At 40.9% G+C, this 22,459-nt stretch overlaps 1 protein-coding gene across 1 annotated transcript in view; it reads right to left on the minus strand.

Annotated features, from left to right (window-relative positions):
* The window catches only part of POU6F2 (POU class 6 homeobox 2), a 371,569-nt gene that overhangs the window by 306,550 nt on the left and 42,560 nt on the right, over positions 1-22,459 (minus strand). Inside the window, exon 2 of the mRNA XM_073329486.1 lies at positions 2,479-2,650. Coding sequence (XP_073185587.1) covers positions 2,479-2,650 — 172 coding nt within the window. The remainder of the gene's footprint in view (positions 1-2,478; positions 2,651-22,459) is intronic.

Genomic DNA, 22,459 nt, shown 5'->3' on the forward strand with positions numbered 1-22,459 from the left:
CCAAAATTTGAAGAAGACAATCTGTGTAACTTTCATCTATGGGCTAGTCTCCTCCCCTCACTTGTTACCAAGTATTTGGCAAATGTCCCCACAATGTGTACCAAATGCCAGATAAGAAACTCAGGGAATGTTAATCTTGTTTCATACGAAAGAAAATTATCAGAGAAATAATGCCAGTTTTTGCATCAATTTATGCACATCATAGACATGTAGAATACAAGAGACTGCAGAGTAAGGCCCAAAGTGTGCATTCCTAACATGCCATTCAAATTTCTAAACAGAGAAGCTGCTCTAGAATACCGCTATATTTTGTGTGTCATATTTTTCAAAGAAAGCAATTAAACACTGAATTACTTAACAAACTGTGTTACATCCGCTGAATACCTCCCAAGTGTCTTTGTCTTAAATAAGTTATCCAGTTTCATCCTGCCGAATAGTCCCATTGTCCTGTCTTTTACAATGTCCTGTCCCAAAGCTACAACAATTCATTGGTAAAGGTTACTGCTTAAAGGGAATACCTAGATAAATGCTACACAGTTCACTTTGAGGTAGTTAAAAACTATTTACTTCTGCTATGATTTACTTCGGTGATACCTTGTTAGAAGTATGAAAGCAGAGTAGCAGACACCTTAAACTCACAAATAAGTACTCATGCACAGTATGTTCACTTGAATCTTTTTCATTATGGTTTGCAGCTAAGCAAAATTAACAATTTACAATCCAAAAGGAAAAAAGATTACGGTACCTTATTTTTACCCTACACAGCAAATATAAGGAAACTACTTAGGTGCTCTACAGTGGTATTTAAACATGCAAAAATGACGACAACCCAGGGACATCCCACCCTTTATTATAAAACTTGCCTAATCTAAAACATATAACATAACCAAATAAAACCAGACTGTAAAGACATATTGGTAGTCTCAGGTTAAGTACAAATTTTCAGGATGTTGTCATATTTTACATTGATATTTTGAGATATATATTAATCTCTTGCCACCTAAACACCTGATCAAATAAAATACATGAACATCATTGAAGATATTTAGATCACCACACACAAGTATTAGCCCTCTGAATTTTAGACATCACAATTCTTCTCTTAATGAAATGGACTAAAATGATTCTTATATCGAATTTGAACATTCAAATTGCTAATGGAAATTCTGTTTTCCATGGAAACAAAAAATTATTGGGGAGGGGGGTTGCTTAAAACGGTGTGGCTACATTCCATAGTGGTCACTACTGTATTCTAGAAATTAAATCTTCACATTTTATTTCACCCTCTAATTAAGTTACTTAATAAAACATTCTGTACAATATGTGTCACTTCTAATAATATGAAAGGACACCTTTTAAAAAGAAAATTGCATGTATTTTTTGTAAAGATCATTTTGCAGTTTTTCTTAGTAGGTCTAGGGTATAGACACCACATTGCTACAGATTCCGTACAGATCATGAAATCAAAACTTGAATCTCAAAAAATGGGATCGCTCTCTCTCAAAACTGCATTCCCTTGTAAACAAGATCTTTTCCTCTTAAAGTTCCAGCTCTGAGAATTTGTAAAATGTAAGAATGCACCCCATTCCATCTAAGATTTTTATAAAGTCACAAATGGATATAATTAAAAGAAACTCTTTCAGGAGCAATTGCTCTAAAACCAAAATGTCACTATGTACCATGTAGTGCTGCTCCAGCACAGACATCTATCAACATCTATCACTCAAGCATGTGCCTCAACTACTCCGCTCCCTTTTCTGATTAGAGATCACACTTGCTTCAGTTGGCTTACAGGGTGTCATCTGTGTGAATGACAGATGTCTATTCTGGAATGTCACTCTCACTGCTCTTGTTTTGGATATGAAACAACTACACCTGAAAGGCTGTGTTTTCGTTTGCCATAAGATGCTGTGTAAAAATGTATTTTCTCCCTCTATCTCCTTTGGAAGCAATATTTTAGTTCTAATTTCAACTGTAAAAATATTATACCTGAAAGCAATCCCCATTGCACCCTTTGTTTACTTAATACACAATGTTTTCTATGGACATTTTTCAGTTCTCTTCTCTCCTAGCTTTCATTTTACTAGATATAATGACACTTTAGTTTACTTCATCCTCAGAAGGGACTGTGAGAAACTGAAATGCTGGAGTCAATAGTTAGGCAATAAATGTTAATAAAAGATGACAACAAAGCAGGATCACTTATTTGTGTTTATATTTGAGATCATTAAACAAGAGAAAATATGCAATGCCTACAACTTGCATGGAATAAGTTCACTGTTGACAAAAGTTTTCAGGACATGATGCTGTCATTCTGTTACCCAGTTGAAAGTCAGAGCATATGGCTGTACACCTGCAAACTCCAAGCTACTCCCTGGTATTACAAGAAAATTAAGCAAACAAAATAAGGAGGGGGGGGGGAGATTGCTCTTCCGGACAACATGGTAACACTGAAATGAAATACCTAGACAGACTTACCGAAGAGCTTGCTGGGAGTGTCCTCACTGTCATTTGATTCCACAGGCACAAGCAAGGGCTCATTCAGCTCGTTGTCTGAAGTAGCTGCCTTGTCCTCACCTCTCAACTCTGCATTCATTTCACTCCGCAGTGACAGCAAGGGCTTACTGACTTGTCCAGCTATCATTGGATCCTAGGATGGGGGGGAAAAAAGAATGAGGGGGGGAAAAGTGGCAGCTTTGGTGTGCGTATAGTCTCTCCCACTCCCCCCTCTCTCGCTCTCTCTCTCTCTCTCACACACACACACACACACACTCTCTCTCTCTCTTATCTCTTGCTGCTCCTGCTGTTATTGCTGGCTGCAGTCAAGTGAAGAGCTATTACAGATCCAATGAGTTTTCCATTACTCCCCACCCTATTAAAGCTCAACTAGCATGTGAGAGATTCAGGATGCTTTGGAGAAAAACTTCTATGAAAGCAACATAAGCAACACAGCTTTAATTGTGGGATGTGGGTTTTCTGTGTGTATGTTTTTACACCTCCCTCTTTCCTTAACGTGGAAAGAAAATAAAATTGCTGCAAGTGTGCTCCAACAACACAGAAGAGTAGCACCTTGTGTATGCTCCAGAGGCATTTAAAAAGCATCCTCACTTGAATAGCATTAACCAAATCATACACAACAATGTTCATCATTCAAATGTTTTAGTGAAAATACAAAGCAACAAATAACCATTTTATCATATACACTCAATACAGATATATTTGTTCTAACTATTCTTGCTTTTGGGATACTGTGCTCCAAAAGCCCATAAACACATTTTAAAAAAGCAATCTATACAGATATAAATTTTTAAAAGAGAAAATCAGTGAAGATACTTACACACAGTGTTTGCAATTATTCTTGTATTTGGGACATTATACTCCCATAAAATATTATATATATATTAGTTAAATTGGTTCTTGATGATTTGGATCTGTTTTATCTTCAGCTCATTCAGAGGGCATTTTGGGGTCAGATATTATTTCCAAGTACACTCTATTATTCCATTTGCAAACTAAGATGTATAATATCGTTACAGCTCAGAAACCAGACTCAAAAGCAAAAAAAGAAAAGAAACAAGTGACCTTGTTGGGCTATCTGGCAGCTATTTATTGCAAAGTTCATGCCTAAATGGTTCTTATGCAGAGAACAGGTGACCAGCGTGCAAGTAGGTTGGTTAGCATGTTCCCTATGTCCCATCATCACATTGGTCGATGTTTGCCTATGGGTTTTTTTAATGTATTCATGTCTGAAAAGTGAATTTGATATGACACATGATAATCTATGAAAATGTTAATCAATACAAATAGTTTAAGCTGTCATCAAATGCACTTCTTTAGTCAATACTCATATCGCTGAAAACAATGTCACTGTCACCAGGGCTTAATTTGCACAGCACTTAAATATTGGACTCTGTGCATCAATGCACTCCTCTTCAAATACTGTAGGTAAACACATTTTCTCCCTATTTAAGGCTGAAGCACTCAGCACGCATTTAGCTGAGCTGAATCCTCCCTTTTGAATACCTTGATAGGTCCACTGGAGGGCAAAATTAATACTTAATTGAATCTCACAGTCATCAAAATAATCAATACTTTTTTATTATTTATTCTTTACAGTCTGTTGACTGTTTCAAACCTCTGAGGGAATGGTGGAAAGGATTCATGGCTTTGAAACACTGTCATTTAACAAAGTAATTTTCAGTGGGGCATTAGGGGTTGTGAAACATATAATAAAACAAAAATGGTGGCTTATAATAGGAAGAAAGAAAAGAATTATATTTCTGCCATCTAACAAAACAGGATAAATAAAAAAGCAAGTGCAGGGAGAGGGAGAAAGGAGGGGGAGAGGGAGAGAAAGACTGGCTTTTGAAGGGTTTTATCATATCAAGAGCAGAGCTGAGCTTTCATAATGCTGACATTTCTCATCCTGACAATCCTAAACAAGTGGAAAGGATGAGATCGCAGATATCATCTTTCATCACATTCCCCAGCTTAAGAACCAACATGACAGCTTCTCTCCCCTTTACACTGTTAATTACTAAATAAAATACTGCTCTCTGTCAGCATTAGATTATTGCAGATAGCAACCACAAACATTACTCCATTGTTTTTTTTTTTTTAAACCAATGATACCTACCTTGAACTCTTCAGAAAATAAATTGGGCTTGTGTCTACATATTGTAAATATATGAAATATAATCAATTTAATCAATGCGGTCAGTCCACATTGTCAGGCTAAATTGCAAGTGATTTATTAACATTTTATTTACTGTATTTATTAGCTGGTAAGAATCTGAACATGGATTAGATATTTTTGGGGAGGAAACCCAGAAGTTCATAGATTTTTTGTTGTTGCTAATTTTATAAAAATATACGAGTTATACCATACACTGATACTACATTATATACAACAGCTGCATTTTTATTTTTATATGCCATATAAAGTATTTGTTAGTTGATTCACAAGTGAAAGGTTACCTGAGGAAGTCAGATACATTGTTTCAAAGTGTTGGGCGATAATTCTGCCCTCAGTTACATCTGGGTTCAGTGGGGTTGCACAGGTTTAATCCAGGACAAAATTTGAATGTATCATCAAAATGCTTTTGGGACAAGCTAATGCTGCCCACAGGCCCACACTGCTAATCTGAGGGTTTCCAAAATTTAGGGAGAGAACTGAGCCAGTTATTTTCCAAATTAAAGTTCTGAGGTACCAAATTTTCAAATTGAGTTTATAAAGAGTGGGATGGAGAATAATAAGGAAAATATCATAATGTCATTGGGCAAAATTGGACTCCACTGAGGTTATTGCAAAGCTCTCATTGACTTCACTGGGATCAAGATTTCACCCGTCTGTACATCAAAGGCACACCCTCAACCTGGAATAATATGTTCATTCTGGTTACCACCTTTCAAAAAGTTACAGCAGAAAGAGAGGGGGCTCTGAGATGTGTGATGAGAGATTGAAGAGATTGGAACATTTACCTAAGAAAGATGATATAAGACAGGACATGATCAAAGTATACAAAATAATAATGGACAGAAGGTAGATCAGGAATTACTCATCCTGTCTGATCTCACAAGAACAAAGAGAGACTGAATAAAACTGAAGTGTAGCAAATTCAGAAATGATGAAAGGAAATAATTTTTCTCACAAGGTATAGTTAGCCTGTGGAATTCACTGCCACATGATATTGGAGACCAAGGATTTAGCAAGTTTAAAAAAAGATTAAACATTTATATAGATAACCGGAATATTCAGAATTCTGATAGTTATCATTAAAACAGAAGATTTAGAAACAAAAGCCCATGGACTGTCTACATGTGAACTGACAACCCCTACCTTGGTATATAGTGCAGCCCCCATTTTGCCTCTGAAGTGGCCTTGCCAGCTGATGCACAATTCATGACCTTTTCCATAAGCATAGAGGGTGTGCAGGGAACTGTTCCAATGGCGGACCCCTCACACAGCCCTTAGATAAGTCTAGACAAGGCTTAAATGAAAAAAGGGGTAGTGGTGATGAGGGCAGAAAGGGCGTTATGTGAAAATTTGCTTTAAATTAACAGATATAATTTCTGCTCCAAGTTGTTCTCAGGCATTTAATCAAATCACACTGCATTTAATCAAATGGAAATGTGCCTGTTTCATAGTGATTTTAAAATTATGAGGTTATCCGTTACAAGATCAAAGTAAAAGTAATACATGCAACAAAGGAAAATCCTAATTCCCATACATCGTAACTGGACTGTGTGCTGCAAAAGTCTTTGGGGGCCTGAGTGGGAGGAGGATAACTCATCCCCTAAAATACTCTACAGCTGCTGTTACAGCCTCAGAGTTGCAGGAGCCTCTATAGCTCCTATCCTTTCCATGAGGAGAGCGGCAATAGCCACACATCCGTCTGCCCACTCCTCCTTCGCTTGCACAAAACCCCCAGCTCCCTGGGCTGTGCTCTGGAACACTGGCAGTCCATGCACAACAAATACCTATGGTGTGAAGAGTACCTGGGTCCAATGCACTGGGGCCCAGCATTCTGCTCCACCACACAGTGCAATCGAAGTGGATCGGGATTCCTTACAGTCATGGAGCGTGTGCTGGATAAGGAGGCAGGATTTGCTCCCAAATGTTTTTGGACATTACTTCCATTCCTTATCTTTCAAAGGTTACAGGATAATGTTACACTGTACAGCCTAAGACAAGAAATTGTATAGATCACAATATATACCATATGCTATCTAGTAAGTTTTAGCTTTCCATAAACAAAACTGGAAAACCCAGGAATGCAAGATGAAGCAGCATGAAGTGCTTTGTACATGGAATAAGAAGGCAGTAAAGAATAAAGTGGTTATAGTTCCACTTAGATCTGCTATCATCATAACCAAAAGAGTAAAGCTCAAATCACCAAAAAAAATAAATAAATAAAAATAATCCCAAACAAATTACCCATCATTCAAAATATACCCATTGTTTATTTTGAGTATGGATGTAAATCCCAGATTCATGTCATGGACACCCAAACAGCTAATGATTACTGCCTGTTTAAAATGACACTTCCCAATTGCTCTCTAAAAAAAGAAAAGGAGTACTTGTGGCACCTTAGAGACTAACAAATTTATTTGAGCATAAGTTTTCGCGAGCTACAGCTCACTTCATTGGATGCACGCAGTGGAAAATACAGTGGGGCGATTTTCTTACCCTGTGCTACGACTTTCTGTTGCCAATTTTGTGCACTCATCAGCTCCCACTACTGCTTTTCTTCCTCAATGGCTGCTTATTCCTCCAATAGCTTTGCCAGCACTAGATGCCTTACCTCTGCTGTTCTTAACCACTCCTAAGAGATTTTCTTCATACAAAGGCTGGTGTGCTTAATTTATTAATAATCAAATGAAATATGGTAGACTTGTAAATACAAAATCACAATACTTATCACATATCATAGTCATTCATTAAAGGCCAAGATTTTAATTATGTCCCTCTGCAAAGTTACATGAAATACTGCTTCTAAATGAAGAGAACTTTTATTGTTATTTTAAAAGCCATGTCCTTCACTTCCATTGTAAAGATGCAGCTACTAAGCAAAGTGGGCAGTAAACAAAGACAACTTATAAAGGAAACTATATGTTCCTTGTGTGAATCCTGCAGAAGACTAAAGATGGGACTGTGATCTACTTAAATCCTTAATATAGGGCTTTGATAGGTTCTCTCCACTAGGATGAATTTCACCCTTTTGTTCAGATATTGCTGTCAGTTACACTGGTGTAATAACAGACAGCTGCACTATTAGTGTTGTTACGCATTCCCTTTTTTTAAATAAGGTGAATATTAAAATTTCCTTTGACTTTATGCTGTCCTTATTTTTAAACTATTTGCTTTATAGCTATATTTATAAGTTTAAAAATCCTTTAAAAGTATAATATTCATCATTTCCTTATAACTTAGACAAGTCTATCAATTTACAATATCTGTATTAACTTTTACTGAAAAAAACTATTCTATTTTAGAGTTATACTTGTCACAACAATAAAGCTGAAGTCCCTGTTTGCCTCAGAAGTTTTAAAAACAGCAGCAAAGACTATATTTAGTGAACCAGTAGCCAGAACCATGATGATTAAAACACGTTTGTCATTAGGTTAAAAACTGGTAGAATGTAAAAATAATACTTTAAAAGAGAGATATCTCACTACTTGGTAATCATAACAGGAAATATAATGTACTCTACTAAGGCCCTGTGCCATCAATGAGTTCTGTCTGGGACACACTCAGAAGAATTATTTATTTTGACACAACAGCTCCCAGGAAACCTAGGAATGTCTATACATAAAAGGTGTATCATTTAAACTATACAAAGCACTACTGCCCTCCTCGTATGGACATTGGTATACCAATCATACTAGCATAGCTTATTTCTGGATAGGAAGGGAATAAGCTATCATAATATAAGGCATCTTTACACTTGTATAATTGTGTCCACACTAGGGGTAACTATTTTGATGGGGAAAAAATCTTACTCCTAATCAAAACAGTTTTACCAGAAGACAATCTGTGTATAAAATAGGCTTCAATAATGTTAGTAAGTGACAATGACTAATGTCTTCTCACTGGAACATGAATGACTAAAATTCCACTTTCTGAGAATTTGGAAGGGGTCCAGTCATTATATGGTTTGTTATCAGGTATTAAATAGGTGTACCATTCTGACTGCAAGTCATTGAATTTAAAGCCAGAAGGGACCACCAATATTTTAATACAGTAATTGTTAAATAAAATTAATAAATAAAGATCAAATTCTAAATAAAATATATAATATGAAAACCAGTGAATCTTTATGCCTGTATTTTATTCAGTGCATTATTTTATCTTATTAAGTGTTTTCAGAATGTATTTTTATGATATTTTAATCAGGACAGCTGAAGTAAATAGCCCTGGGTAAAGGCTATTCCAAGATTGGGATAATTGTGTTGACAAGGTTTTCATCAGGGTATATTTTATAAATTTTATAAATGTTGCCTAAGGAGAAGATTAATTTAATTGATATTTGACATAATTTACTAAAGCTTTTAGTATCTCATTTTCCCTTGATTCACCTGCAACCTAGTATCATGGCAATCACCTTATCACTTCTAGAGGTACCATAATGATAAATTCTTTTATAAATAAGAGCATTGGTTACTGGACACTTCTGCAATTGTTACCTCCTGCTGCCCTAAACATTGTTTTGTCTGCTACTGCCACTTTATCACTGGTATTCTTTCTCCGACACATCCAAAACTATGACTACGAAACCCATTCTAAGACAATTTTATTTAACTTCAACACCCTCCCACAAATCACAACTTCCTATCTATCCTTCCTTTATTCAGCAAAGCTATGGAGAACATCATCTTCTCTTACATCTCCCTGCACAACCACCTTAACCACTTTTAGTCTGGTGTTTCTGTAAGTAAAATGAGCATGACTACTGATATTGGGTTTATGAGTCCCCTCTTGGGCACAAATCTCGCTCTTTAAACTCACATTTGATTTTATTAAAACTCTCACTACTTTCAACCATTCTCTCCTTCTATAGTGCCTTGAGTAAGATGTTGATGTCTCCAGCATGTTCATCTTCTGATATGAATTGTACCTTTCAAATGATCTCCTCTTTAGTTCTACTGAAGGCTTTAAATTAATTATCTTCTTGTTTCCTCCACTACAGAAATTTTCAAGTTTCTTTTCTTCTTCCTTTTTCCATCTCCCCTTTCTCTGAAGTGTCTCATTATTAGCTTCAATCTTGGTATCATTTTTCTGCAGATGATGCTCAACTGTGCATCTAACATCTTGGCTATAGTTAAAGGAGGTAGTGTGTCTGGTTAAAAGTAATTTTTAAAAGACATATTTCCCAACAGTACCCATGTTGCTTAAAATACCTCAGATTATTTAAACTGAACAAATTTTAGAAGTCTAATTTACTTTTCACCATTCAGGCTGTTCATTTCCTTTATTTCGTTTCTCTTAGCTTAGTCAGTGAAAATACATAAGTCCATTTCACTTTTGTTTTTCCAGGCAAAATCCTTTTCATAAACATGTAAAATCCTCATAGTCCTCATTAACTAGTAAAATACTGCACATTTTGGATGCAAAGATTGCTAGGGAATCTTTATTTGTCTAAAAATGCAGTTTCTATTGGAAATTATCTTGGAAACATTACTTTTGGCCTTATACTTTGTAAAATCCTTTTAAAAATTTAGAGTTACATTTGACTTGGCATTGTCCCTTTAAGTTCTGTTCCCAGTACAAGATGGACTTTGACCTTGCCTTCAATAATAAAATGTACAGCAGACACACATTTAAAAAACAAACTAAAAACAATTCGCCCAACCCATGAGCATAAGTGTGAAAGAGAATCCCACACAACAGATGTTACTAAGCTCTGGAATGCACTCAGAAACCATGGTAGTGGGCACAAAATAAGAACCTGAGTACAATATAAATGTAGTAGTTAAGTTCTAGCTCAAAATATAATATAAATCCACTCAGACATATTAAATCTCCTAAATCAGTTGACAATACCTGTGGCATCCTATGCTGAGTAAGATGTGAATAGTGATTCCACAAAATGCAACACTGTTGAGGAGAAAAGTTAACTTGCTAGAGAAGACAGCTCTGGTCCCAGCTCCAGAGCAGCAAGATGCAGAGATGCCCAGCGAGGAAAGAACTCATGCAAATTAATTCCCTATTTTCTCACTCTCCACAATACACCCTATCTAATCCTCATCCTCGACCACACAACCTGTAGGAATCACTTGCCCTGACATACACCTAGTGGCCCAGATGTTTTACTTCCAATGCTATCCCTATGGAGTTGAAGTAACTACTCCTCTCAGTGACTGCTGGGTAGGAAGAGGAAACAGCTCTAGACCTGTCCTCCAGTTACCTGGGCTACACTTTTTAAAATTACAATATCTGGGAATAAAGAGCATTGTCATGCCCTATCCCAATTATTAATGTTCCTCCTATCCCAATTATTAATCTCACTCCATCCCTCCAGTTGTAGGGTGAATTATTCTTGTGAGGTACAAAACGCTACCTTCCTGCCCCAAGCTAGCAAGATCCTAATCATTTTAGTAGGTCCAAGGTCAAAATCTTCAGATCTCGGAGGCCTGCATAGCTTCCATAGGCCTACAGCCACAGAGATTATTATTCTTTTGAACTGTCACGCTCATCAATACTGCTAAAGCGCCCCACGTTATCCCAATTTTCTTGAGTCCCACATACCAAGCAGCTACTTCTCTACTCTGGCCAAGAGGAGTTTCTCTTTTAGTCTTGCCTTCTTTCAACAGGACTTCTCTTGTGGATAGAGTGCAGGCTTCTTCTATATTCTCACAGTCCCCTTATGGGTTCCTTGGTGCTCTGCATGTGCCTCTCACTGGGCTACCAAAAGTCAGATCTCATTTACATAGCCATCACATCTTTTGGGGCAGGCCTGCTACCCCGCTTCTGCTCGCTCCATTTTCTCAAAGCTATCTTCCTTTCTTATCACCCCTGAATTCTTCCCTTGTATCCCCATCTCTCTCGTTCCATTTCCTTCAGGTCTTTGAGCCCCACATCTACAACTTTACCTCACAAGCTACTACTCTCCAGGCTCTTCTCTGCCCCACCCTGCTGTCACTCTTGCCCCTTTCCAAATCTGAGAGTCTCCCTTAGAAATGCTGGTCCTGTTCTTCCTTCATCTTTCTCTGTCCATGCCTTCCCTTGTCGCTCATGTGATTCCCAGACTCTCTTGTCCTACTGTGCCCCTCACCCAGGTCCCCTTTGTCCTCCTGTCAACAGAAACTCTCCCCTTTCCTTCCTATGTCAGCTCTCACCAGTCCTGCCTCCAGCTCCTCCACTGTCAGGAATAGGAGGAAATGGGAGTAGAGACTGGAGTGAGTAACCATCAGGGGAAGTGAGGGGGTGTGCACATCTACACTATCCTCCTACATGCCTGGCATTGGTGTGGGAGAGAGGCCTCTACCAGGTAGGAAGTTACAGTTGGAAGAAATTTGGGTAGCTAGCCAAGGAAGCTAGAAGTGACTGCTGGGAAAAGAGACCTCAGACCACACGCCAGAGGCAATACAATGGAAAGAAAACAAGCAGAAAGATACTGAACTGAGCCATCATGCAAGCACTGGGACTAGAAGCCTGACTCTTCCACAGAACAATTTTTATAGTGGGGGTGCTGCTGGTGGAATACATGGAAACCATGTAGTTGGCATTTGTTATTGCTATTTCAACTCAGGGGTTGTGACAGCACCCCTAGTTCCATCACCACTGCTCTTCAACTCACATCACGATCACCCAACCTCAGCTGGGAGAAAGGAGGAGAATTTGGGAGAATTACAAAGAGCAATGGGGAGAATTCAGTTAGTAATCTGAGGGGAGAAGAGAGAAGTAATGCCAAACATAATAGACCATCTAGAAAACTGGATCTGTTTTGTGGCCCTGATTATAAACAAACATATTAAAATTAACCTAAAATTCACAAGAATGTGCATGCACTACCTTCCAATGCCCCTTCAATCTCAGCTTTTTTGAAGATTTATTCAAAAAATTTTCCTTACCAAGATGGTAACTATGGATTCTGCCTTCAGTAAACGTTATCAAGGATGTTTATGCACTTATTCATTATTCCTAGAAAAAATTACCCATTCTATCCTGATATAATAAACAGATGCCACAGTTGTCAGGAAGGAGGGGCTTTGTTACCAAAACAGAGGCCTCTCACTTGAGTTAAAGTGAGTAAGCATCAAGCTGTTATAGTCTCGGGGTCAGCCACTGCTAGAAGACATGATCCTCTGCACCAAACCAGAGCATTACTCTCACATGAGTGATCTTACATTGTATTCTGGTGGCTTTGTGGAACAATTTGGTTTGAGGGTTTTGTTTGCTTGTTTTTTGGTTGATTGATTTATCTTTTGTGGCCTGTGCACAAGGTCTCCCAGGTTTGGATTCATCCTCCCTTTAGTCCATCCTAGACCATACACAAAAAGTTCCTTCTTATGTTCCAGCAACATAAAGAAGATTGTCTCCGCATCAAGTAATCAAGTCACCTGCCCTTTGTTTTTGAGGAACTGCCCCTTTGGAATCAAGAACTACAAAGCATCCAGGGATGATTAGCGCTAGTCTTTCCTCAGGGAAAGTTAGGTCACCAGTATTGCCAACCACAATTTCTGAATATCACTTCTCTGACCCACTGACCATTACATACAAGTTAAAGCAAATGCAAGTTATTTAATCAACAATTAATATTAAAAAGAATAAGGAAAAATGGGAAAGGTTAAAGGAAACACATCAACCTGCTCTGTGGCAGGGAACATCACAAACAGTGTCTCTGGAAGGTCAGGGAAGTTCAGAGTCTGTTCCTTGTAAGTCCCAGGCCTCCTTCTCAGGCCCTAGCTGTGCTGCAGGGATGCTGTGGGTCGGACACTCGCTCTGGTGGTGGCCACACGCTCTCAGGCTCTAAGTGGTAGGACCCTTCTTACCAGTGTAGCCCCTGCCCTGTCGGGGTTACGATCCAAGCCTGGCCTGCAGAGCCTCTTGGCTGAGGCGTCTCCCTGTGCTGGGCCAGCTGCCCAGGGTCCCACTCGCTCTCCCCAGCTGCTCACCGCACCCAGCTCCGGACTACTCCAGCCCCAACTCCACCACTCTGTCTCTGCTGCTCTGCCTCCAGCTCCCTGGGCTGCTTCTTTGGCCCCTCTGGCTCTGGTTGCTGCAGCTCTGCTCCCAGGGCAAGTCTGCTCTCTCTGGGCTGTGCCTCTGGCTTTGGGGCTGCAGCTCTGCTCCCAGGACAGGGTCTGCTCTCTCTGGGCTGCTTTTCTGGTCCCTCTGGATCTGGCACGGCTCTGCTCCCCACCTTAGCTTGGGCCCCTACTTTCTCCTTAGCTTGGCCCCACTCTGTCTGACCCAGGCAAATCCAGCTCACATGGAGGATGGGACCTCCCTGGCCTCCTGACTCTCTGATTAGCCTGCCCGCCCTGTTATTCAGGCTGTCCTGGAGCATTGGCCTCTCCCCATTGTTCTTGGGGACTGTCAGTCTCAGGATCCTGATTTCCCATTGACCCTTCCCCTTTTAGTACTGGGAGCTAGCCAACCAATACAACCCCACTGAATGTTAGTAAGGGGGCAACAGTCCCCTTACAAACAGAAAAGGAGTACCTGTGGCACCTTAGAGACTAACCAATTTATTTGAGCATAAGCTTTCGTGAGTTGCCACTCACTTCATTTCATCAGAGACAATCAGCAGGAGGCGTCACCGGTGACTCTGTGCCCAGTTACAAATATAAATATCCTATATTTTCAATATTTACAAATCAAACACCTTATTGTAAAACCTGGATATGGCTCTATCTAAACCTTTAACCACATTTGAAGAGTTGACCCAGGAACAAGCTGGAAGAAAAGGTTTAATTTCTAAGACATGTACAATTTTGATTGAAAAAGATGTTCAGAAGAAAACCATTCAGATGAAAAGATTCATCTGGATGAGTGGGAGTCTGTATGGGAAAGGGGATGTATCTCTTCAATCTGAGTCGCTCAAAGAATTTTTTTTTCTCTAAATTACTGTATAGATGGCATTTGAGACTCATAGTTTGGTTACTAAGGAGGCACTCTAGTGGAGGTGTTGCAGAGAAAGAGGAACATATTGCATATATGGTAGCTGCATCCAGGAATTAGATGATTTTGTGAGGAAATTATTAAAGAGATTAATCTTGTGACAAAACGCTGACTTCCTAGAGATCTGTTGACCTGCTTGCTTAATACTCCAGTAAAGGATCTACATTTTAAATAGAATGACACATGAATTTATTTTTTATTGTTAGCAGCAATACTTTGTATTGCACATTATTGGAAAAATGGTGTTCTTCCTTCTGTGGAGTTGTGGTACAGTTAAATACAGACTGGCCTTGTAATGGATATACCAAGTACATACACATGAGAAGTACCAAAAAGAGGACAGGTATTTAGAAATTTGGTCACCCTTTTTAGAGTACTCAGAGAAGCCCAGCAAACCAGAATCTTTAGCCAGGTTATCTGACTATTAACCTGATTCTAATTGAGTTACATGCTCAATGCAGTATGTTCACATTTCACTGTAACTTTACCTTAACAAAAAGTTTTGAAAAAGAATGAGTGGAACGACCATCTAAAATCCTACAGAAATCCCTGAAGCACTGGCCTGGCTATCCTCTCTGCAAAGTCCCTGGAGAAGGGGCAAGGAGAATTGCTTAGCCACTAGGCAGAGCAAGAGGAGACATGTGGCTGTCTGAAACCCCAATATACAATGCAAGTTCGTTCAGAAAGCTAAGGCCTATGTTTAGGCTCCTAATGAAATCCAGGAGCAGGTGAGCATCAGCTGCTTTAACTATTGTGATTTTGTTGCAAGTATTCTGTAGAATTCTGATTACAATACCTAGTCAGAGGGTGGCTCTGAGGGTTAATATTTTGAAAGGCCATTGACTGCTTCAGATGAAGGATATAGCAATGCAAAAAGGAAAAGTAGCAAGTGTTACCCAGTCTTGCTGCAGCTGCTGCTACTGCCTCAGTTTCTCCTTGTTCCCTAGGAAATCAGTCTTCACACTGCAGTTGTTTCCCTCCTCCTTCAATACAAAGCTCACACTAGCACATCTTTACCCTTGCTTTCTTAGCTGGCTCATAACCTTTAGTGCAGGGTTCTTAGTCCTATACCCCACAGAGGCTTTCCTCCCCACACTCACTCTCTCTTAGCTGACTCCTGCTTTCTGCAGGCTTATATCACCCAGGCCCCCTAACTCAGAGATAGCAAGAGCTCCTCTGTACAACACAAATTATCTGACTCATTTAAGTCTCTACCGACATTCACCCTCACTAGGGTCAGGCTGCCCTTTATCTCTTGCAGTAGGCCTGGTTCTAAGTCACATGCTCTCATCATGTGACACTCCTGGACTCATTCCCTTCACCTGTGGAGCTGGGCTGCACCTGGCCCCAAAAATAGAGGGCCAGCTCACCAGCTGATAGGCAGCTACAACAGGGCTGTATATTTAGCAGAACAAGCCCCTTAGAAACCTTTGTATCTATGTGGAAGAGCCTACAGAAAAGCAGAATACAAGCAATATAGGTAGATTTGGGATGAACAAAACAAACAACTTCTGCATGTTTTTCCTTTTCTGTTTGCTTGCCTTTTACAAAAGATTCAAATTCATACATTTAAATTAATCCAGTTCTGAGATCCAGTGGGATCCATTCATGCCCTTTACAACATTTCATTTATCTATCAAGGTACTTGTATGGCTCTTACCATCGTAGCATGGGAGCACTTAATCATGAACCTATGATCACTACATGTAAATGTAGCCTGTCCCAGGAACCCATGTGGATATTAAAATGTTTTTTTCCATAAAATCAAGTCGGTGTGCAATTACTGTAGTGAGACACCTTATGTAAGCGTAAGGCGACTATTGCCCCCTTACTAACATTCAGAGGGGGTGTTTTAGTTGCTAGCTCCCAGTACTAAAAGGGGAAGGGTCGATGGGAAATCAGGACCCTGAGACTGACAGTCCCCAGGAACAATGGGGAGAGGCCAATGCTCCAGGACAGCCTGAATAACAGGGTGGGCAGGCTAATCAGAGAGTCAGGAGGCCAGGGAGGTCCCATCCTCCGTGTGAGCTGGAATTGCCTGGGTCGAGTGAAGGAGAAAGCAGGGGCCCGAGCTGAGCTGGGGACCAGAGCTGTGCCAGATCCAGAGAGAGCAGACCCTGTCCTGGGAGCAGAGCTGCAGCGCCAAAGCCAGAGGCACAGCCCAGAGAGAGCAGACTTGCCCTGGGAGGAGAGCTGGAGCAACCAGAGCCAGAGGGGCCAGAAAAGCAGCCCAGGAAGCAGGTCAGTGCTGGGAGCAGAGTCACAGAAGCAGCCTACAGAGCAGACCTGTCCTGGGAGCAGAGCTGTAGCAACCAGAGCCAGAGGGGCCAGAGAACAGCCCAGGGAGCTGGAGGCAGAGCAGCAGCAGTGCAGAGACAGAGTGGTGCAGCTGGGCCTGGAGCAGTCCGGAGCTGGGTGCGGTGAGCAGCTGGGGAGACCGAGGGAGACCCCTCAGCCAAGAGGCTCTGCAGGCCAGGCTTGGATTGTAACCCCGACAGGGCGGGGGCAACACTGGGAAGAAGGGTCCTACCACTTAGAGCCTGAGAGCGTGTGGCTACCACCAGAGCAAGTGTCCAACCCACAGCATCCCTGCAGCACAGCCAGGGCCTGAGAAGGAGGCCTGGGACTTGCAAGGAACAGACTGTGAACTGTCCTGACACTCCAGAGACACTGTGATGTTCCCTGCCACAGAGCAGGTTGATGTGTTTCCTTTAACCTTTCCCATGTTTCCTTATTCTTTTTAAAATTAATTGTTGATTAAATAATTTGCATTTGCTTTAACTTGTATGTAATGGTCAGTGGGTCAGAGAAGTGCCCAGTGCAGAGAGAGTACTCTGGAGTGGGGACACCCTAGCCCCTGCCCTAGGTGACCACAGCAGGGTTGGGGGGTCGAGCCCCCCAGGAATCCTGGGACCAGCCTTGTTGGGGTTATGAGGACTCTGCCAGACAGGAGAGTGGAAGGGGAGTCCTCAAGGGCAGGGAGGCCACTGGGTAAAGGAAGTGGGAGCGAGGACTCAGATCCTTTCGCTAGCCCACTTCACTGGGGAGTGCAGAAGCCAGGAAAGTTCCCCACAATAACGGGACTATCCCCCCGCTTACGTAAGCGTGACATTATGTCTTCACTCTAAACAGTGTAAGTCAATAAAATTATATTGTAGCCATTGACAACACATACAATTTTGCCTGTTTGATATCCCATTAGCAGCCACAGTAGTTATAGGAAAAGCTCTTCTCTTTCCCTAGGATAGTATTATAGTTTTTGCTCTCACAATTTGGGCATATTTATAGGGAGCAGAATAATGCCACTTAAATTGCTGTAACAGTGTTTGTTACTTTCCAATATAATGTGCACAGTAAGTATTCCATCCACACGCCTTCATACAGGTTTACTAGTAAAGCAGGGCCCACATCTCCTACATGGCACCAAATTTCTCCTACGTGGCATCATTCCACCTGTGCATCCAAAGAATCAAAAGGGCAGAATGCTGGTAGACTACACACTGAGCTTAGATGTGCAAGAAATTGCAGTACACTAGATTATGCACACATCTTTCACATGAAATACTTTGAGCTCTATGCCAAGGAAAGAGAGATTGGGACCTATGCACGTGTACTATCTTTCCTTGTTTACCTTCTTCACAGCAGGACAGGTGAGTTATGAATGCATATCAATATTACGATGGAGAATTCCTAAAGCATAGAATGCCTTAAAGTTTGAAGGAAGGAATATAGGGTCAGAAGATCAAAGCCAAGTAATGCTGGGGTTAAAGATATATGAGGACTAAAAGAGGCTTTAAAAATATATCAGGGTAGAATAAATACTAGATAGGAGAGCGATTAATAAAATGAAGAGTGAATCTAAACCAGCAATGATCCTAAAATGGCTCTGCTGATAAAATCAGATATTAAAAATGAAGGAAGTAGTGAATTCCAGTCAATATAACAGCTAACAAAAAGTAAGTACGGGGATTATACTATTACCCATTTAGACAAATCAGCAATTTGCTAGGAATCTGGAGCCATTAAAGTGGTATGTGTGCTTAAATAGAACTCTCCATTTTGGAATTCAATTCACTTCCTGTCACACCAGCTAACAAGCTACCTTGCAGTAGTGATCTAAGATTTAGGTGATCTGTGTTGCTCTCTAGACATGCCCACACAATCTACCACTCGCTCAGACCACTGTTACTGATTCTTCATCAGTGGTCCAGTCTGACCTTAGCACCAGTAAACTGTGATAAAACAACTGAGAGTGAGCCCTGGTCTACACTAGGACTTTAGGTCGAATTTAGCAGCGTTAAATCGATGTAAACCTGCACCTGTCCACACGATGAAGCCCTTTATTTCGACTTAAAGGGCTCTTAAAATCGATTTCCTTACTCCACCCCGACAAGTGGATTAGCGCTTAAATCGGCCTTGCTGGGTCGAATTTGGGGTACTGTGGACACAATTTGACGGTACTGGCCTCCGGGAGCTATCCCAGAGTGCTCCATTGTGACTGCTCTGGACAGCACTCTCAACTCAGACGCACGATTGTTTGCCGTTGCTCTGAGGCAGGGAGGGGCGACTGACGACACAGCTTACAGGGTTGGCTTACAGGGAGCTAAAATCAATAAAGGGGGTGGCTTTACATCAAGGAGTATTTCAGGCAGGACTTCACGGAGGGTTCCAATAAGAAATGGTGCACCTAAGTTATTGTCCTTATTGGAACAAGAAGGTTAGCCTGGCCTCTGATTGATACATGGCTAGATTTACCTCGCTGCACCTTCTCTGTAAGTGACTGCAGTGTGATCTAGAAGAATGAGTCCCCTAGACAGGGGAGGGGGGGAAAGCAAATGAGTACAAAACAAATCTGGTCTATTTCTTGTTTTGATCCACTCCATCTATCTTTTACATCTTTGGCTGGCAGCAGACGGTGCAGAAGGACTGCATGCCATCCACATCTCATGGCTGCTCGGCAGAAGATGGTTCAATAGGACTGCTAGCAATCCGTATCACCTGCCTGTTCACCATAAGATGGTTCAACAGGACTGACTGCAGGACTAAAGAGAATGACTTGATCAAGTCACTCCAAATTTAGTCCCTGCACCCATGTCTGCCCAGGTGCTCCTGATCGACTTCACACAGGCGACCAGGAGCACCTCGGAGATGACGATGACGGCTACCAGTCCTATTGCACCGTCTGCTGCCACAAGGCAATGGGTTGCTGCTGCTGTGTAGCAATGCAGTACCACGTCTGCCAGCACCCAGGAGACATACGGTGACAGTGAGCTGAGCGGGCTCCATGCTTGCCGTGGTATGGCGTCTGCACAGGTAACTCAGGAAAAAAGGCGCGAAACAATTGTCTGCCCTTGCTTTCATGGAGGGAGGGAGGGAGGGAACGGGGGCCTGACGATATGTACCCAGAACCACCCGCGACAATGTTTTAGCCCCATCAGGCATTGGGATCTCAACACAGAATTCCAATGAGCAGCGGAGACTGCAGGAACTGGGGTATAGCTATCCACAGTGCAACGCTCCAGAAGTTGACTCTAGCCTCGGTACTGTGGAAGCACTCCGCTGAGTTAATGCACTTAATGCACTTAGAGCATTTTCTGTGGGGACACACACACTCAAATATATAAAACTGATTTCTAAAAAACTGACTTCTATAAATTCGACCTAATTTTGTAGTGTAGACATACCCTCAGGGATAATAAACAGGGAAGGGAGGAGGATAAAAGTAACAGTAATAAGGTTGGTTTCAGAGTAGCAGCCATGTTAGTCTGTATCCGCAAAAAGAAAAGGAGGACTTGTGGCACCTTAGAGACTACCAAATTTAACTGAGCATAAGCTTTCGTGAGCTACAGCTCACTTCAGAAGTAAGCTGTAGCTCACGAAAGCTTATGCTCAGATAAATTAAGTGAGCTGTAGCTCACGAAAGCTTATGCTCAGATAAATTTGTTAGTCTCTAAGGTGCCACAAGTTCTCCTTTTCTTTTTGAGTAATAAGATTATGTAGATACATGATTTAACAATATGAGCAATTCAATTCCATACAATCCTTAGGTTTTGGTTTTTTGCTTTGTTTGGTGCTTTGTTGTTTGGCAGGAAGAGATGGACCTTTGGTACTTGAGAAAGTGTAGGATGTAACTTGGGATCATGAGGTAAACATATGAGCTGGATGCTCCCAATACAGTGAGCAGAAGTGAAGTCACCCTTGTTAGGTTTTAGAGTTAATCCCATATCTAGATGAATGGGGAGTTCCCATCAGCTATTATTCCAGACTTAGAAAGAAAACATTACACTGGTTTGTGTTTGGAAGATTTATATATATATTTAATAAAAGCTTAGATTCTGCAGCGAAGGGTGCATTCTTCAGTAAATTCCAAGGCTGAGGAACTGCAGAACAACCCTGACATGGTTTTTAGTGGCATGTTACTGCACAATGGCAGGAGGGGGGGGACTTGTGACACAAGATGGGGAGGGCTCTGAGTTACTACAGAGAATTCTTTCCCAGATGTCTGTCTGGTTGGTCTTGCTGACATGTTCAGGGTCCAAATGATTCCCATATTTGGGGTTGGGAAGGAATTTCCCCTCGGGTCAGATTGGCAGAAACCCTGGGGGGTTTCCACCTTCCTCTCCAGTGTGGGGCACAAATGACTTGCAAGTTTAAACTAGAGCAAATGGTGGATTCTCATAACTTGAAGTCATTAAATCATGACTTGAGGATTTCAGTAACTCAGACAGAGGTTATAGGTCATGAGTCGGTGAGTGTGTGACACATGCACATACCTAAATACATGTAGGAAGAGACAGCCCTTGCAATCTAAATAAATACAAGCAAGGGGTGGAAGAAGGGAAGTATTATTAGCCTCATTTTACACATGAGGAATTAAGGCACAAAGGCCAAATCCACTAAGTATTTAGGGTCCTAACTTCCATTTGAATTTCTCCAGGCCAGAGAGAATAAGTAATTTACCCAAGATAGCAGAGCCAAGAATTGAATCATCCAGAAGCTCTATCTAGTGCCTTAACCTTAAAAAAATTCTTCTGGTCAGGGCAAGTCTACACTACAATGCTACATCAGCGCAGCTGCAGCAATGCAGCTGGGCTGCTTTAGTGCATCTGGTGAAGACATGCTATGCCGATGGGAGAGTGCTCTCCTGTTTCATGCTGTCCACACCAGCGTCCTCTTCTCGGAGAAGTGGACGCTGGTGTGGACAAGAGGACGCTGGTGTGGACAGCGTGAAACTTGCATGGCTCAGTTTTTACATACCCCTAAGTGACATAAGTTATAGTGATTTAGACCTGCCCTCAGTTTTCAATATTTTCCACACAATTTGCTCTTCACAGTGCTCCAGAATTGGCTACCTGGAGCACACAGAGGTTAGCTAGGAGGTTTTGCTGTATTAGAAGGAAGGCACTACAGAATCTGGGGAAGCAAAGTTTGCTTCCCTTTCTTCTATAAGGAAAGCACAACAATCCATTTAAATACACGTATTAAATCTGAAGCTAATATTACATCTTATATAGCATTTTTAGTCCATATACGTAAAAGCACTTTACAACTAAACTAAGTATCACGATTAGAACTTATCAGGAAAGTTCCAATTAAATGTTATTTCATCAGAAAATGCCAATTTGTTCAAAGTGAAACTTTTCACAGGACAGAGTTGGCTTTGATAATTGTTGACTCAAAAAATGTTTGAAAAATCAAAGTTTTAAAATTGTCAGTGTTTCATTTTGACATTTTCTAAATTAAAAAAATAGTATTCCTGTTGAAAATCAATTTTTTTGTTTTTAAATTTAAGCTATTTATAGGAAAGTAAATTTACAATTGTCAAAATCAAAA

Source organism: Lepidochelys kempii, chromosome 2 (genome assembly GCF_965140265.1).
Source record: "Lepidochelys kempii isolate rLepKem1 chromosome 2, rLepKem1.hap2, whole genome shotgun sequence".
Taxonomy (NCBI): Eukaryota; Metazoa; Chordata; order Testudines; family Cheloniidae; genus Lepidochelys; species Lepidochelys kempii.